Below are 18,124 nucleotides of genomic sequence, written 5' to 3' on the forward strand. Positions count from 1 at the left end.
TGGCAATATTGCGGGTGTGGCCATAACCTTATTGTAGGGGTGTGACATTTGCATCGTTTCTGTTTAGTGTCACTCGATAAAGTCACCCCCCGCTTCAGATCTCAGCAAACGACACCGGCACCAGTTCCATTTATTACTCAAATTCATCACTGGTCACACAAGCGTCATGTCGTCTACAACGACAAGCGCAACGTCGGCATCTGTTCCAGCATCAGCGACAACAGCGGCGGCGACAACGCCGTTGGCAACGACAACAACGAAGAGTGGGCTAATGCGCGGGGGCGATGTTTACAAGGGCAAATATACAAACCGGTCCTGGCAGCAGCTACCGCCAGACATCATCAGGTACGCCACCCGCAGCTCGTCAAATGTAATATTCTGATTAATGTTCCCTTTCATCTCCCATTGCGTCGTGGCCCCATTGTTGTTCTTTCCTTTCCTTTCCTATCGCTTTTTAGGATCATTGCGACACATTATCTCGTTGATTTCACAGCAAGCACTTACATCCCGCACACATGGCTCACAAAAGAGATGTGGCACAACAGGGTAGTATATACAGTATTACGCGACGCAAACGACCTAGAACGTCTCATGCGCGTCTCACCAGCTTGGAAGGCAGCTCGTGAGTCCCTTTCTCTTTCTTATGACGATATATTTCGAGTTGCTGTCAGTTTTTGGCTGTTTATATGTGGATTCTTTACGTTTCTGTCCCATGTTTATACAATTTGTTCTTATCTATCTATCATCCTCTAAACTTCTATCATACATCTTTGGCACTTGACATGTCTTGTGTCCCAATCAGATATATACGATGACTGACACAACGCGATAACAGTTGAAACACACCTATTTTGGTACCAAGCGTGTTCAATCATCGATCCTCATGATACGCTTGCACAACATATCCACACAAATCCACTTATACCCTCCCATCACTCCTCCCATGCACCTCGACAGACACCGTCACCCTATCGCCACTTCCGTACCCTGACATCGACATCCTGCATAGTATGTCTCATAAATGCACCCCCTGCGACCTATATCTCCACAGGTCTTTTCCTTGCAAAACGTACTCATCCTACACCGACTTTGGGAGTGGTTACGCTGTGCAAAGACCATCGACGTGCTTTCTTTTGTGGAGTTTGTTTAAGAGAGGCGCCTGTCAGCGAATGCGAGCCAGAGACTGGGTACAGAGGCGCCGGTGGATTAGGTCTGACTGGGTTTGGCATGGGAGGATTTCCGCCACCTTGGGGGACATTTGCTGGTACCATGGGCGCGAATGCAATGGCCGGTATTAGCCCCTATGCACCTATACATCCTTCCCTCATGGTGTGCTGTGCCGAAAATGAGGACGATGAAACATGGCCGGGAGTTGAAACTACTTGTCGCTCCTGCAGAACAGAGTTTCTATGGCGCCGTATTTCTGGAAGCGAGAGGGATCGAGAGGCAATAGGTGGTGCTCTGTATGCACCTACCAAATCTCATGCTCCAAATAACAATTCATCTACTACCACGGTCTCGCAGCCACTCTCCTCGCATTCACAGCTTACATCCAATATGGGTTCTTCTACACCCTCCACGTTGTCTAGTTGGCCCCCTACTTTTCACAGCACGGACTACCAAACTCGTCAAACCGTCGACGCCTTTATCGAACTAGGAGAAGGGAGTATAAGTGAGGTTCTATGTGTAGCCAGAGAGAAACTGTGGTTAAGGAAGGAGACGAAGATGGTAGAACTGATGGGGCAGGCTTTAGCTGCTGCTAGGTGGGAAGGTGGAGGTGGAATGGGAGATAACATGAATATGGAAGAAATGGGTGGACTCGTAGAGGAACGCGCGCCAGAAGAGACACTACTTGCTACTGAATGGGAAGGTGAAGTAGGAAATGGCAAGTCTAACTTAAATGCGAAGGGGAAAAAAACAGTATCAGAAGACGGTCGACCTCTTTCTCGCTCCACATCCGTGCATTCTGATGTCCCTCAGCGAGATGACGCTCCGTCTCATACCCTTCTGGATGATGTTCATTCCTATACCTCCTCAGGGGGTTTCGAGGCAGAGCAAGATGTTAGATCCGATGTGGCAGAAGCGGAGGTGCGTTCAACGCATTCCTATGACTATGGTTTCGACACTTCCCGTTTATCGCAGGATCGAGATCGGTCCTCGCCTTCTTCGTCTGAGCTCCCTTGCCTCTTAAAGGACTCCAGTCTTTCAACTCAAGATGATACCGATGCTTCTTTACACGTCGACTTGTCCCGTGGCTTTCCGACTCTTTCCCCTTCAGACGATGATGATGCCTGTTCAAATTTCTCTGACCGTTCAGACACTTCCGACCCTGATCTCCTTACACTTACCGAAGACTTAGGTGGTATCCGGGAGCTCGCAATCCTGGATTGGGCGAGAGGACGGATACTTGATGGTTGGTGGTGCTCCCCAGCGGATGAGTGGTATGGATATGTCAGCGGGAAGAGAGGAAACGATGACGACGTAGAAGGTGATGACGGGGGATGGAGAACCGTACGCGCTGTTCACCCTTGTCCCTGGAGCGTGTCTGGAAACTTGGGGTCGTCTGCCCATCAGCACCAATATCGTCAAACGTCAATGACGGCTTCGCGTTCCGCAAATCACTCGCCTCCCTCTTACTGTTCGCCCTGTCTTCCATCGTCTCAATCTCATAACCGTGTTATACGTCCTAAACTTACTCACTCTCACCCTCTATCACGGACGATCGACGCGCCTACTCCCCCTTCATTTGCGCTCTGCGAGCAAGCGTACAGAGCATACCAGAAACAATTGCGGTTGATATTACTGCCAGCCATGAAGAATATTGTGAAGAGAATGGTGGCCGAAGCTGGGGCAAGTGAGAATGGTAGGGTAGACCCAGCTACACGCGCCGCTAGGATGTCGATGGAGGAAGTTCTTACAGAATTACGCACTCCTGGTGTGTGGTTTGATCGAGTAGATTGGATCGTCGTGAAGGACGAACAAGTGACTGCCACAGGGAGTGGTAGTGCTGATGATAGTCTGACCAAAGAGGATGATGGGTATAGTGAAAGGGGGCTGAGAATGGATGGTAAGAAAAACGACGAAGATGTTGAATCTTCGAGTACGGGAACGGAACGGAGCGATGGATCCCATGCTACTAGCCCCGTGCTCTCCACTACCACGTTAAGGACGACTCCTTCTCCCTCTCCTGTCAGGGAGAAGGAAGAGACATTTTCTAGTGTGGCACAGAAGTCTACCACCTCCCTTACTACAAGTCCAAGTGCAAAATCAACTGCAGGCTTGAATACCAAGCTGACCATCGTCCCGATTCCCATTTCCCCTGTCCTCGAGTCTCCCTCACTTCTACATCCCATTCCTTATGTCCCGCTTACATCCCAGGGAATGCCGCAATACAGTATGGAGGCATTCAAATCGGTGCGTAATATATTCTGCTATAACTTTGACCTTCTATACCCCTTCATCGTCATCTTATAATTGATCCCAACTCCCTTTTCGTTCGTGTTAGACCTAGAATGCTTATCCACACTTCGTGATAGGTCTGGCGCGAAGCATGTGCTCCTTTATATTCTTGTCGCTGCGCTATTTGTGAGCGCACCCTGATAAAATTGCAATTGGCGGCGACATTTTCGGGGGGAGTTCGACCAAGCGAGCCCGTACAGGTCCCGGTCCAGGTTTGTTTATCTTGCTGCGAGAGTTGAATGCAAACTGAACGTTTTCTCCACATTCGTTGTCTACCCATGCAGAGTCAGAATCAGTTAATCTATGCCACTCATCCGCAACAGCGTGCTGTCGATGTTGTTCGTCTCGAGGAGCAGTCCCCACGTAGGTTCTTTGAGGAGGAGGAGGAAGAGGAGGAAGAGGAAGTTTATGCGGAGGAAGAAGAGGAAAGCGAAGAGGGTGATGATTTGGAATTTAGTTCAGATGAGGCTGAGAATGATGCTAAGACCAGGGCGGGTCGTAGGGATTTGAGGGTGGTTGGGGACCCGGGGACAATTGGGAAAATCTACCTAAGCTTGCCTCCTCAAGTGCATACACGACAGACACAGCAGTCGGTGACGCCAAGGAAACGGTCCTCTGGAGATCTGGACGGCGATCATGTCGACCGTGACTCGGGAAATGGCGCACAAGAAACGAACCAGTCCCAAAAAAGCGGCACACCGCCCAAGCGCCCGCGAAGAGAAGCGAGTGACACAAATCCTGTCCTGGCTGTCACTGCGCCTACACCTGATAATCGAGGAGACGCAGAGTCCAAGGCGAGATCCTCACAGTGTAGTACCCCAGCGGAACAAGTGAAATCGTCCACACCCACACGCCAGCGGAAGCGGTCATCTGAGGAGATCGATACCTCTGGAGATAATGTTAGTGTTGGTAACGGTGGCAACAGGGAGTCTGTCGATAATGCGAAGCGTGCGCGTGTTGATAACAGAGAGATGTTAAAAGCTGGATTAGTGAAGGGGGGGGAACTGGATGGTTTATATGTTTTCGAGGCGGAAAGCGGGGGTGTGGATATGTCTTAATACTGTACGTGTTATTGTTTGACCACGATACAAGTTCTACAAAAGGGAGGGAGGCGGATGCCCGAGACGATAGAGAAGCCAGAGTTTCATTGTGCACTATATTGTATTCGTATTCCCATTCGTTTTCATCAAAAAATCACGGCAGTCTTGCTCCTTTTGATTTACTCTCACCTTGTAATTATTTATTCATCCTCTGCAATTGTACAATTGTATTATACACCGCATACTCTCATTCAGTTATCGCAGTGTAAAAATGAGGTTTGGTTACCAGCTTCAAAATGGAAACTTCTCAACCAACTTTACAACAAGAGATAAAAATACTTCTAAAACCAATGCCCGCTGGCTGGATTGAACAACCGACCTCATCATCACTGGCATACGAGTGACGCGCTCTACCACTGAGCTAAGCGGGCATACGAGTGCAATCGTTTGAGATCCTGATGACGCCATTATTATCTTCTGCTCCTTTCCAAATGTATGTATTCGAAGACTCGCAAGAAAATCCCCGACTTATGCCACTCATCCTCTTGATTTATGACCATCGCATACCACCGCCAGCTTGCTAAAAGTCAAATACCTCTAGGGCGAATCACACCACCACACTCCACGCACAATATAAGACCAGTTGCTCATTGATTTTCAACACTCTGGCTTTACACTAACCCAAAATTTAAAGCTGCCGCCTACGTCAAACTGGATAGTACCGCATTGGAGCAAAAGGAAAGCTCTTTCCGCTATGCCATGATTTAATATAGGTTCGGATGGGAATGTGGGCGCTCCGTCTGGATCGACACAGAGCTCCCAAGTTGGCATTCACCTCTTCATGACATCATATCTGGACTCCAACCTCGCTCTGGCTACGTTTTAAAACACATCCGTCTCCTTCTTACCTCGAATAACAACCATATCTCTCCAGACACCCTTATTCCTTCATAATGCCTTACGCTCCTGGTCTGTCCATACTCCAGCTTCATGGATGTCTCGCTGACTCGGTAGTCACTTGTATTTGCAGGTGACGCCTCTAAAGGTGCTAGCATTTTCAAAACGCGGTGTGCCCAGTGCCATAACATAGAAGAAAGCCAGGGAAATAAAATAGGACCCAATTTGCATGGGTACGTCATCTAGGGTGTTTATCCAAACTTTTAGGCACTCAATCGTACTCCAGTCTCTTCGGTCGCAAGACAGGTCAAGTCCCAGATTTTTCATACACCTCGGCCAATAAGGAGAAGGGTATTACATGGAACGAGGAAACTCTTTTTGAATATCTTGAGAAACCTTCTAAAGTACGTGTTCCATCATTACTGTGGATAGCAGAACCCAATGTTGGTCCCAGTATATCCCAGGAACCAAGATGGCTTTTGCAGGATTGAAGAAAGAAAAGGACAGAAACAATCTCATCACCTACTTAAAGGAAGCGGTAAGTCTGTCTGATTAAATTCCTTTCCTTTTTTTCAGTAAGCTAATACCCTCCATAGACTGCATGAGCGTTGATGATATTGACTCTTACCCACGTGTGGCACTACTATAGAATACAACCGCATGTTTTACTCGATGGCTTTGTTGTTTTCCGTCGTATAATAGATTTTTAATTCAGAGATGTGACTGCCACCGAATATCAAGCCCGATTTCATTGTCTTTATCGCACAGACACGGTATTCCTGGACCCGTAGGTTCCAGGTTTCCAAAGCACAAATGTCTGCTGCGTTTTCCAAGGACCTTTTAGTCATTACTCATTTACGTTTACCTTTCTCGCACCTCATTCCGTCTATTGTCACGTGGCTACCTTGGTGCTACTCACTCTTGCATCCATTGTACGTTGTTGCTCTGCGATCGCTGTAAAGACCGCACAAAATGTTAACTGTAATGGCCTGCTGTGTGATCTGGACACAGCCGGGGCCAGGTCTGCCCAGAGGGCAATGGTTATCTATCATGTATATACTTATAGTTGGGTCGATGCCAGTTCATCGCGGCGCTCTTAGTAATCTTGCACATGCCAGTACATTTCGAGATGCTATCTCATCAACTATAGTAGTTGAACGTCAATATACTCACGTCCGAATTCAGCCTCCTGACATAACCTATTCGTAAGACTTTATCCAGGCAAGGTATAACTATAACTGTCACCTGAATCATTTCTTCTCATTCAGCACTCGTGATATCTCCACCTGATTGTTAACATTTCATCAGCACCAGCGAGTAAGCCTAGCTAACCAAGTTCGCTTTGGAGCGTGGGGGCAAATCAAAAAAGCCTCCGATCTTTGTCTTGTGTCTTCTCGTACATACTGACAAAAATCGGCGCGAGTTCTATCTCTGACAGTAAGTCAGTTGCCTAATAGTCGCACTTATCCTAAAGAACTCACACGAAATTACCCAAAGTTCCTTCACTTGCGCACCTGTGTCTATGAATATTATACACAAGTCAGTTTGCCCCTGGCTCTCATTGACAATCCTCAATGCCGATTCGGAGTGACGTCGATATATGAAAAAACCGCACTTGTCATGCCTATCCACATAAACATATGATAGACGTGGATTTTCTAAAAGGCAATATATACCATAAACATAAACGTTCCCCCGACCCTTCCGATCACGTTGTCGTGCAATACATCATCCACCTCTGGTCAGCGGCTTCGTGGTGAGAAACAAGCTCGACTGTTACTGCTTATAAGCTCGGATGAAAATATCTTCTTCTGTCCCATTGTTCTCCCACAATTTTCCCAAGGCCTGCTACTAATGATTTTGGATCACATATCAGTCTTCGCGCCCGTCTTACTTGCGACCGGCCTCGTATATGGCCTCTATCGTCGCTACACACGCGTGTCTGTGGCGGACATTCCAGGCCCTAAATCCGACTCCTTTTTACTAGGTTTGTCCGATTGAGCCCAAGAGACATCGTCGTTATCCAGGAGCTCATCTTTGCGTTCATTATCCTTGAAGGTAACTTGCGCGAACTCTATCAGGGACAAGCAGGCGAGGCCGATTTTAAATGGCAAAGACAGTTTGGAGACCTGGTTCGAATCAAGAGTGCCATTGGGGTTAGTCTCTTTCACAAATGGGGATATAAACAAACGTTCTAAACACACCTGCTTTTGGTAAATCAATATCACTTCTAGGATGACGTGTTGTTGGTGTCTGATCCCAAAGCACTTCAATACATGTTTCAGACGTCTGGTTACAATTTCCCGAAACAAAAGGAGCGCCGTGTTGTCTCGCGCCTGCTGAACGGACCTGGCATCGTCTGGGCAGACGGTAAGTCGTCTTTTTGTTGTCTTGATACGAATGGTAGTAAGGTTCTGATTTTACATCGCTGTTTACCTCGATAGGTGATGACCATAAGAGACAGAGGAAGGTTATGCTGCCCGGTTTTGGTGGCCCAGAGTCGAAGGCGTTCGTGTCCGTGTTCAGAGGCTATGCCAGCCAGGTGTGTTTTCGTCTTTTTTTGATGATCCTGTGGAGGAAGAAGTTGACGCCAAACTATTGTAGCTGTCTGCTAAGTGGATGGATATCGTTAGCAACACTGATAATCAGTCAGCAGAACTCAACGTACCCTCTTGGCTCTCTCGCGCTACTCTGGACGCAATAGGAGACGGTGAGCTTGTTATTGCTGCCTGCGCTTCTATATCTCATCATTGCTTTCATGTTCCTATCAAATTGTCGTGCATACAATAATTAACCTTTATCTTCCTTTACGCGAAAGCTGCGTTTGGTTATCACTTTGGTTCTGTACAAGATGGCGGTAACTTTCTTGCCAAGTCATACAGTAACCTCATGTTCGTATTCTCCCGCCTGTTTTCTTCAATAACTTGAGTTCACCTCATTTGATGTCATTTATCCGTTACTATCAGGTCCGATATCTTTGGTCTTCCCTCCGCACAACAGATATTCTTTCAATCGGTGTCTAAATATTTGCCCATGCGTTTACTTGATTATCTGGGAGATCACGGATCGAGCCCGCGAATCGTGCGCATGCGTGACATGCAAAGTGTTGCGACAGGTGTCGCGAAAGACCTGGTTAAGGAGAAGGCAGAAACATTGTTGCAGGGGAAGAACAATCGTGATGTGTTTGGACTTTTAGGTACGTGGTTTGCTTAGATGCACTGTTGCATAATCAGAGGACTGAAAATAACACGTTAGTCAAGGCCAACATGGCCCAAGATGCAAAGACGAAACTAACAGAAGAAGAATTACTGGCGCAGATGAGGTGAGACTCTCCTTTAATTCATTATCATAAGGAATTGACTAATTTATTCGCCTCTTCTCAGGACCGTCCTGTTTGCAGGCCATGAGACCACATCGAACACAGTAAGCTGGGCCCTCCTCGAACTCGCGAGAAACCCCAAAATCCAGGATCGTCTTCGGGCTGAAATTCGTGCTACGGAAGTGTCTGTTCGTGCGCGTGGTGACTCAGAGTTCACTATCGCAGATTTCGATGCTATGCCATACACCATCGCTGTCATGAAGGTACGTCTTTAGCTGGTCTCACAGTGCCTTGATGAGGTCTATGTGTCCTTTGCAAACTAACACACTGTCTGAATTTGAATAGGAGGTCCTGCGGTTCCACCCTGTCGCGTATCATGTCCACAGATATGCTGGACGAGATGACGTGCTACCCCTCTCTCGTCCCATGACCACGGTTTCTGGCAAAATCGTAAGCGAAGTGCCGATCCCGAAGGGTATCCGTATTATTGCGTCCATTGCGGGGTACAACAGGTCAGATGCTTAATCTCTTCTGGTATCGCTTAGACAAGTTCTCATATGTTTACATATAGAAACAAGGATGTATGGGGCGAAGATGCGCACACATTCAATCCGGACCGATGGTTGACAGGTAAAACCGAGAAAAAAGGGACGTCGGTTGGCGTTTATGGGAACCTGTGAGTTTTCTAAGTTTAAAGTTTGGCGAAACCCGAAACCCAGGGCCTTTCGGTTAAATGACTTATGGATACTGATGGGTTCTTCTCCAGCATGACATTCCTTGGGGGTATCAGGTCTTGCATAGGCTGGCGGTTTGCGTGAGTAATTGTCAATAATTTAGCGGTCGATAAGTTCTCTTATCATATGAGAAACTTTTAGTGTGGTTGAGATCCAAGCTTTCCTCATCGAGATGGTCAACAACTTCGAGTTCTCGCTCACGGAAAAGTCGAACCGGATCCGGCGCGAGGCGTGCCTAGTTATGGTCCCAACAGTTGAAGGCGAGGTGGAGAAGGGGGTCCAGATGCCCCTGAGTGTGTCGATTGCGACTCGCGATGATTGATGGCGCTGAAAAGGTGAACGGGATATCTGCGTTAGGCTCTGGTCACTGTATTATTGTCTTGGTATCAGATGACTTTGTATAATATTGACAGCAATCACATACGTGTTTACCGAGAGTAATGGTGTTCGAAGGCCCAATTCTGGGTATTTCCTTGCAATCAGCGAATGGTATCTTGTACATTCTGTGCGGATGCTATCTTACATGAGGCTGTACACTTCTGACAAGCAATGTACGTATTGTACCGTGCCCACGAAGAAAAGAATCTATCAGTAGCGCGATCGCGCCCCCCACACACTTACGGTACTTAAGTAGCCATGCATGGAATGCCAGTGCGTGATAGTTGCCGGTGTGGTATCCAGAGATGCGGCACATATGGCTCATATGGCTCTGTCCGAGGACATGGTAGCGATGTCACATCTGACTCATATGGCCTTAGGCTCAGGGATACGGGGCACGGTCTGTGAGAGCCGATTGAATGCATAGTTTGGGGAAGTTATCACCTTATCGTGAGCTCTTCGAAATGGAAACCAAATGGAAGATACTCAGCCGTAAGAAGGAAGAAATGAAATGATGATAGGAACAGGTCTCATGCCTCGCGTTCTCACTTGAAGGAGGCTAGCTTGCTGGAATTTGCAGGGGCGTTGACGAAGTTATACGTGTAGTTGTCAATGGCGTTTGAGAGCAAGATGAGGTAAAGAAAGGTACCGTGACGGGGACTAAAAGTACCATTATAATTGGTGGCTGGAAAGTCGTAGCCGTAGGGAGAAGAAAAGACGAAGACATTGCAAGTCCGCGAAGATATGTTTCGAAATAATCAGATGCACTCCAGTCGGCGCCCTGTGATAAAAAGATTCGGGCTCGGTCGTAGGCTCCCACAAGAAAACCAAGGTTTGGGAAATATAGACATATCGTACTTGGTCGTCACCTGTGAACGTACATATTCAGAAATGTTGTAGCCAAGAAACCGCAGTTAGATCGCTCAGTAAAGGTCCGAGTCTGATGCGATACTACGTAAATGATGTACTCTCGCAACTCATCCCTTATAATTACACTGTTTTTATCGCTATCTAGAAGGTGACATTGCGACATTGCGAAGAAAAGAACGGAATCTAGGTTGCGAAGCTGTCAGTGGGAGATTATAAAGCACGGACCCTGGTGTAAACCCATGCATTGCATACGTGTAAAAAAAACTAGCGAGTGGTGTGGACTGTGGTGCCACGGACTCTCTTGACATTTTTCACTTATAGTCAGCCCCCAGCCGCAAGGAAGCACGAATAAACATCTTGGACTTCTCTCTCAACTTCCTTAGCGACCATGTTGCAAAGCCTGCATCTCTGTGTTGACTTTGGTCCCTTCGACTTTCGAGATTCGTGTGTCCGAGGTTACTGGAGCTCCCTCGTCCCAGCAGCACTCGTCTTATCATTCTGCATATTTTCGCTACCGACCCCTAGATGTACACACGCAACATTAAAGCTGGTGAAGATCCCGTTCACCCAATTCATTACCCTTGAAGAGGCAGAGGGGTTGCAGCTCGACGGATGTTCTGTTGCAAGCGAGACAGCAGGAGGTGTGGAAAGTGCTGGAGGGGTCAATGCTAAAGATTCTTCGAGACGAAGGAACCTATTTCTATCGTGGATTGCTCTGTTTGCAACCTTTGCGTGGTTTGGAATCGGAATAAGGCAACTTGTTTTACAAAATGGAGAGCCCTTCAATGCATCCGTGCCACTTTTAATCGGAATTTCCTGGTTGTATGCTGCTCTGCGACCCATCATCTGGCCAAGTCCTACTCCACCTTTCGATCTCTTCTCTCTTTACCTCGCTCATCTCGTAGCGGGTACCTTGCTCCTAGGCGGTGTGTTATACGAAACCCATGTCTGGGCTGTCGCTCTTCCCTCACCCTACCTGCTTGCCATTATGGTTAGCAATCTCGTAGCAATTGTCATTGAGTTGATTATTGTCCTTGGTATGCCTTTGGCCATACCAAGCAGTAGAGTCAAGGAGGAAGATATTGTACGTCGCAATTCCAACTCTAATGGCATTTCCAGTCTCATGATGACATCCTGGATACAGGGCAAATCTATTTCCCCAGAAGATTATACTTCGTTATGGGGTTGGATTACATTCTTCTGGGTACATCCTCTTATAAAAAAGGTCTGTTGTATCTAGTTATATGCGTATTTACTTTTTTCAAAATTGGATCTGTGTAGGGAACATCCGCAACGCTGAATGAACCGGATGTATGGAACGTTAGTATCACCATGCAGTCGCGACCAATCTTCGCCCGATTCATGGCCCACAGGTTCGTCAATGTGTTCCATTCTTACGCAATGTAATCACGTGCGACATCTCAGGGATATCTCACTACTTCGTCGCATCTGGGTGACGAACTCGCTCGATTTCATGTTGGTGCTTTAGATTCTCTTATTGTTTTCTCGGTCTTTGACAACAAACATTAGCCTTGAATTCATCCTTACATTGGCGAGTATCATCTTCACCTATGGGGGTCCATTTTTCCTGAAGTAAGGCGTTTTCTATCTCGTGGTTATATACCTACTCACCTTGTCCATCTTATAGACGCATCCTCGATTCCATTGACGATCCTACACCCGGGAAGGAAAACCGGGCTCGTGCATACATTTATGCCTTTTTAGCCTTTGCATGTACTGTCATTAAAGTATTGACCTCCTTTTTTGGAGGTACAACTCCTTTGTTGACTTCTTTCGTTTCAGGCGCAGGCTGAAGTACATCACCTATGGTTTGGACGACGTGCCGCCACTCGAATGCGCTCAGAGCTCATGGCTGCGATATATGACAAGGCATTGAAACGCAGGGATTTTTCAGGTCTTACAAACAAAGGTGATGCCGATGGTGGCAAAACTAAGGACGAAAGTCGTGATGGTGGTGAGTCTCTTCCTGTTCCAAGGAATAGTTACATATGTAATGTAACTTGTTTCATATTAAAAGACAAGAAGAAAGACAGTGAAAAGGAAGATGACAAAAAAACTGGAGCTGATGTTGGAAAGATTGTTAACCTTATGGCTGGTGACGCGAATACGGTACTTTAGCCTCGTCGTGCGTGCTGTTGAATTCTCACGCGTTTGACGTTTAGATTTCGCAAATGGCACAAGGAATATACTTACTCTACGGAGGTAAGTTATGTTGTTTTTATCGGCAAGAGAAGACGCTCATCTGTTGATATTTTACAGCTCCATTCGAACTCGTCATTTGCGTGCTTTTCTTATACCAGTGAATATTGAGACATTACTGTCTTTCGTTTTGATGACTTATGGACATATTCCCTAGGTTACTCGGCCTCTCAGCATTTGCTGGGGTTTTTGTCGTTCTTGCTGGTTGGCCCATCAACAGCTGGGTCGCCAAACGAAGTGTCATGATCCAGAAGAACCTGCTAGCTGCTAGAGACAAGCGTATGAGCGTTGTCAATGAAGTCATTACAGCTGTAAGTTTCTCGAATATCTCGTATCGCCATCATCTGCTGACATTCAATGCAGGTGAAATTCGTCAAATTCTTCGCATGGGAGGATCGCTGGATTAAACGTACATTTGATGCGCGAGAGATAGAGATGTCTTGGATGATCAAATGTGCGACATCCAACCTTTGAAGTGTCTTATCGTACTGACCTTATTTGATCAGCACGGATTAATTTCATGTTCTTTAGCTTACTTTGGCAGTCAGCGCCATTGATCGTTTCCGTCGTTGCGTTCGCAACGTATGTCTTCTTGGGAGGCCATCTAACGATCGGAACCGCTTTTACGGTGCGTCTTTTCCCCCTTGATGGTGGGTTCATGTTCCAACCTTTTGATTTGTTAGGCTATAACGCTATTCAACATGCTTGCGTAAGTGCTTTTCGGATTTGTCTTGTTGTCTGAAGTTATTTATGTGCCGCCAATCAGGCTGCCTCTAAATGTGATTCCTATGTGGATTGTGCGAATTTTGCAGGTGTGTTGGTATTCTTTACAGTTAAAGGCGCTTCTAACAGGTTTGTCTGGTTCCTATATGACTGTGTGCAATCTTTCAGGCCAAGGTAGCTCTGGACCGTATTGCCACCTTTTTGGATGAGGACGAGGTGGATGAACAAGTTTCATCTCTAAAGAAATCTGCGGAACGCATCTCAGAAGATACCGAGGGATTCGGCATTGACCAGGGATCGTTCGTATGGAATAAAGTAGACGGTACTGATAGCAACATGCCCACAGAGATTACCCATGGCAAGCCTGCATCTGACGACGGCACTATCGTTCCTGAGGCGCCAATAAACACTCAAACGCTAGATCATCACTTTGAACTGAAAGATATCTCTGTAATGTTTCCTGAAGGCGAATTGACAGTGGTAACTGGTCCCACTGCAAGTGGTAAAACTGCTCTTCTTGTTTGTTAATCCTTTTCATATGTGATGAACTAGTAACGAGCTATTGCAAATTGTAGATGGCACTCCTTGGCGAGATGACTGCAGTCCACGGCAGGCTAATCATGTCGAAGAATCCTTCGCAAGTGGATGAGAATGGACTCATGTATGCCATTTCATACGGTGCACAATCTCCGTGGCTTAGACATCAGTCTATCAAAGATAACATTCTGTTCGACTATCCATATGATGAGAAGAGGTATAACGCAGTCATCGAATGCTGTGCACTAAAACCCGATCTTGCTATTCTAGAGGATGGTGACGCGACTGAGATAGGAGCAAGGTTTGTGATATTATGTGGCGCATTTCCAATGATTAATGAACTGACATTGCCTGTTTCCCACATCACAGGGGAGTTAGTCTTTCAGGCGGACAAAAGGCTAGGTTTGACCATTTTTTCTGGCCGCTGGTGGACTTCGTGCTCACATACTACTAGGGTTGCGTTAGCCCGTGCTGTATACGCGCGCACCAAATATGTGTTGTTAGACGATCCTCTTAGCGCCGTTGTAAGGACTTTTCTTCCGTTTTGCATCAATGCGTCGGTCTTATCCCTGTGTAGGATAGTCATACGGCTCGTTTCCTGTTCGATCGATTGCTCTGCGGTCCTCTGCTGAAAGGCCGTTCGGTGGTAAGTTATAGTTTTCTTCTTTTCTTGGATGTTTTACTGCGAGTGCTCATACTTTTGTCTCTGCTCTAAAGATCCTTGTTACCCATCACGTTGAACTCGTTCTTCCGGGAGCCTACTATCTTATACGAATGCTGGATGGCCGCATTGATGCACAGGGTACTGTGAAGGATCTCCGTGCACAAGGTATACTCGACGCGATCGAACTGAGTTCCGTGCTTCAAGCCCCAGAGCATGCATCTGCCGCAGAAGGACAAGCAAAGAATGTATTAGAAGAAACAAATGGCTCGGAAGATGCTGCGCAAGAAGCAAAGAAACCATCAAAACTCATTCAGGACGAGCATCGCGAGTCTGGTTCTGTGAAGTGGGTTATATATAAAACATATCTCAAGGCTTCGTACGTCATCTTGATAGATTTACACACTCGCACAAGCCAACTAAATGCCTAAATTCACAGCTCATACTGGACTTGGTTCATTCTTTCTTCCTTTATTGTCGTAAACCAAGTGGGTAGCATAGCTCGTATCAACTAACTTCGGTTGTATTGACATATTATTGAAGAGCTTAGGCGTGGCCCAAAAATTATGGATCAGAGTGAGTTGTCGCTTTTTGATCAGCTAATATCTTTGATTTATTGAAATCTCGTACGAAAGACCTGGGGAGAAGCGTATGGTCATGTATCGAGCTCCTCATTCTCTTATGCGTTTGAGTCATATACACGACCAGAGCACGAGGTAGTACTCTGGAACTCTCGGCATTTTCAGGGAGCAGAGCTGTTAATGCAGAGCTCAAATTCATCATTTGCCACCTTACCAGATGCTGAAGAGCATCCCATGTTTTTCGTTGGGATCTACGCGGCAATCGGTTTGGGTATCACCCTCGTCATGCTTTTGTCGACTGCGATCCAGTATATTGGTGGCATTAAGGCATCTCGGCGTTTGTTTTCGCAGATGTTGGTTGGTGTAGTGGGAGCTACTATGCGTTGGCACGATACAACTCCTCAAGGTTTGATTATCATATTTAGACTCTTGTATACAGTCCTAATATTGATCATTAGGACGAATGCTCAATCGCTTCGGAAAAGTATGTTGAATATATTTCAAGTAGTATTTTCCACTAATCTGTGTCATAGGACATGGAGACTATAGACACCTCCCTCTCCGAATCATTACAAGCTGTCAATTCATCCTTGGCCAGTTTCGCCGCAGCTATAGCCACTGTTGCGTTAGTATTGTTTTATCAGCCAACTGTATTCATTAATCTGACGTTACATAACTTGCATAGCGTGTTCTTCCCATCGTTCCTCGTACCGGCCTTCTTCATCGCATGGGGATACAGACAACTTGCAGTTGGTTATCTCAACACTGGTCGTGATCTTCGTCGCATGGAGTCAAACTCTCGATCGCCCATATTTTCTGGATTCAGTGAACTTTTAGAAGGAATCGTTACAGTCAGAGCTTTCTCAGCCGAGAAGCGTTTCCTTGATGATCTGCACGCCAAAATCGACGGTACCACTATGGTATGTACCTCTGCCGTCCTGTGTTAAATGTGTACTTAACATAGTTCAAACAGATGTGGTATAATTTCTGGATGACGAATCGATGGCTCCTGCTTAACTTCGATATCCTTGGGGGTATCGCGGTTTTGTTTACTACCTTGATCGCTTTGTATGGCCTTGCTGGCTCAGGTCTCGCCGGTATCTGCATAACTAGTGCCATGTCATTCACTGTCAGTGTCTATTGGGCCTGTCGATTTTGGACTGCTTTGGAACTTGATTTGAAGTATGTACCATCGTCCGGAACTATGAAGCTATCAACGATCACTGACACTCCTTTGATCAGCTCTGTGGAACGAGTTGTCGAATATTTGGATCTTCCCCAGGAGCCCTCGGCTGTAATAGAATCTAATCGGCCTCCTGCCTATTGGCCATCCAGTTCTAATACGGAGTCTTTGGTTTCCGTCGAAGACCTCGTCATTAGATACGCGCCGGACTTACCCCCTGTGTTACACGGCATTTCATTCACCCTTAAGGCTAGAGAGCGAGTCGGTATTCTGGGACGAACAGGAAGCGGAAAATCTACTCTTGCTATGAGTGTTCTACGCTTTGTAAGTCTCGGTCGGTGCTCTACTCCTCAGTTCACATAATCTTGTTTTCAGGTTGATCCTTATAGTGGAAGAATAGTTATCGATGGAATTGATATATCAACGATCGGCCTGAAAGATCTACGGTCACGTTTGGTATGTAATGAAATACATATTTCAAATTTCGTGATAACTCATCGTCTTCCATTAGACATTCATCCCTCAGGTCTGCACACGCGATGATCATCGCGTTTGAGCCTTATTAACTCTGCCTTTCCACAGGATGCCACACTTTTCTCTGGAACTCTTCGTGACAATCTAGATCCTTTCGGTAACGAAATACCATTTCGCGATATTTTTCACGTCGGCTCATAATTCTTGCAGGTGAATATGATGAGAGCGAATGTCTTGATGTCCTGTATCGTGTCCAGATGATCACCGAAAGTTCTTACGAGAGTCAACGGGCCTCACGAGAGCCATCTAGATCACCTTCTTCTCATGGTACAGACCATGAAGGCTCGGTATCATCGGCTTCCCGTACTGTCGCCGACTCGGACGTCAAGACAGTCGTTACTCTGGACACGCAAGTGTCTGCTGGCGGTACCAATTTCTCTCAAGGGCAGAGGCAACTGATCGCCTTAGCCCGAGCGCTTCTACGTAGAAGCTCAGTCATCATTCTTGATGAAGCAACGAGTAGCATAGACTTTGCAACAGATGCTAAAATCCAAACGACGATTCGCGAAGAGTTCAACGACTCACTTCTACTCACTGGTAACTATCTTTATATTAATTTTATATATATCAAAATTGTCTCATCCAACGTACGCCAGTTGCTCATCGCCTTCAAACTGTCATCGACTACGACCGACTGCTTGTATTAGACCAGGGCAAGGTATGTGGATCTTTTCGTTGAGCCTGCATTATCATTGATACTATACCGCTTAGATTTCCGAATTCGATACACCCCTGAACTTGATAAGCAAAGATGGTGGTCTATTCAGGGATATGTGTCTCAAAAGTGGGATGTTCAGTGAGCTAGAGGCTGCAGCAAAAGCAAAAGCCCAACGTGATTCACGTTAACATGTCCTAATGGGCCTCTGTTATTAGACTTTATTTTTTGTAGAAGAGCTACTATCGTTGGACACCGGATGCAACCGGTAAGAGATATGCACTTGGGCCTCCAGAGGCTCAACGATCACTGTACAGGTAGCTAGAAAATTGT

General features: G+C 46.4%; 4 protein-coding genes across 4 annotated transcripts; all 4 read left to right on the forward strand.

Annotated features, from left to right (window-relative positions):
- Positions 1 to 55: 55 nt before the first annotated feature.
- Positions 56 to 4,814, forward strand: SERLADRAFT_355167 (uncharacterized protein; the record flags this gene model as incomplete). Its single annotated transcript, XM_007316285.1, has 10 exons — positions 56 to 345; positions 459 to 622; positions 836 to 1,187; positions 1,299 to 1,463; positions 1,590 to 1,777; positions 2,279 to 2,541; positions 2,575 to 2,964; positions 3,031 to 3,414; positions 3,537 to 3,671; positions 3,744 to 4,814. The coding sequence occupies 10 exons, from the start codon at positions 167 to 169 to the stop codon at positions 4,515 to 4,517; spliced, it is 2,994 nt and encodes a 997-aa protein (XP_007316347.1).
- Positions 4,815 to 4,978: 164 nt separating this feature from the next.
- Positions 4,979 to 6,129, forward strand: SERLADRAFT_462935 (uncharacterized protein; the record flags this gene model as incomplete). The annotated part of the gene is made up of 5 exons (XM_007316286.1): positions 4,979 to 5,468; positions 5,530 to 5,629; positions 5,683 to 5,800; positions 5,851 to 5,934; positions 5,993 to 6,129. 5 exons carry the CDS (start codon positions 5,453 to 5,455, stop codon positions 5,999 to 6,001), a joined length of 327 nt encoding a protein of 108 aa, XP_007316348.1.
- An 890-nt stretch (positions 6,130 to 7,019) lies between these two features.
- SERLADRAFT_462940 (uncharacterized protein) lies at positions 7,020 to 9,876 on the forward strand (the record flags this gene model as incomplete). The annotated part of the gene is made up of 13 exons (XM_007316287.1): positions 7,020 to 7,383; positions 7,455 to 7,552; positions 7,631 to 7,766; positions 7,841 to 7,938; positions 8,001 to 8,106; positions 8,215 to 8,287; positions 8,363 to 8,592; positions 8,652 to 8,718; positions 8,780 to 8,978; positions 9,061 to 9,227; positions 9,287 to 9,391; positions 9,482 to 9,529; positions 9,591 to 9,876. The coding sequence occupies 13 exons, from the start codon at positions 7,251 to 7,253 to the stop codon at positions 9,769 to 9,771; spliced, it is 1,641 nt and encodes a 546-aa protein (XP_007316349.1).
- Positions 9,877 to 11,085: 1,209 nt separating this feature from the next.
- SERLADRAFT_447422 (uncharacterized protein) lies at positions 11,086 to 18,076 on the forward strand (the record flags this gene model as incomplete). The annotated part of the gene is made up of 32 exons (XM_007316288.1): positions 11,086 to 11,781; positions 11,842 to 11,922; positions 11,979 to 12,070; positions 12,123 to 12,173; positions 12,228 to 12,290; positions 12,346 to 12,445; positions 12,501 to 12,827; positions 12,881 to 12,920; positions 12,978 to 13,017; positions 13,075 to 13,228; positions 13,281 to 13,371; positions 13,424 to 13,545; positions 13,601 to 13,626; positions 13,684 to 13,729; positions 13,809 to 14,159; positions 14,216 to 14,701; positions 14,755 to 14,823; positions 14,895 to 15,217; positions 15,278 to 15,326; positions 15,382 to 15,414; positions 15,474 to 15,825; positions 15,878 to 15,903; positions 15,953 to 16,044; positions 16,105 to 16,339; positions 16,393 to 16,601; positions 16,662 to 16,926; positions 16,978 to 17,058; positions 17,114 to 17,128; positions 17,185 to 17,233; positions 17,287 to 17,673; positions 17,733 to 17,794; positions 17,848 to 18,076. The coding sequence occupies 32 exons, from the start codon at positions 11,086 to 11,088 to the stop codon at positions 17,980 to 17,982; spliced, it is 5,148 nt and encodes a 1,715-aa protein (XP_007316350.1).
- Between the last annotated feature and the right edge of the window lie 48 nt (positions 18,077 to 18,124).

The sequence above is a fragment of the Serpula lacrymans genome (genome assembly GCF_000218685.1).
Source record: "Serpula lacrymans var. lacrymans S7.9 unplaced genomic scaffold SERLAscaffold_5, whole genome shotgun sequence".
NCBI lineage: Eukaryota > Fungi > Basidiomycota > Agaricomycetes > Boletales > Serpulaceae > Serpula > Serpula lacrymans.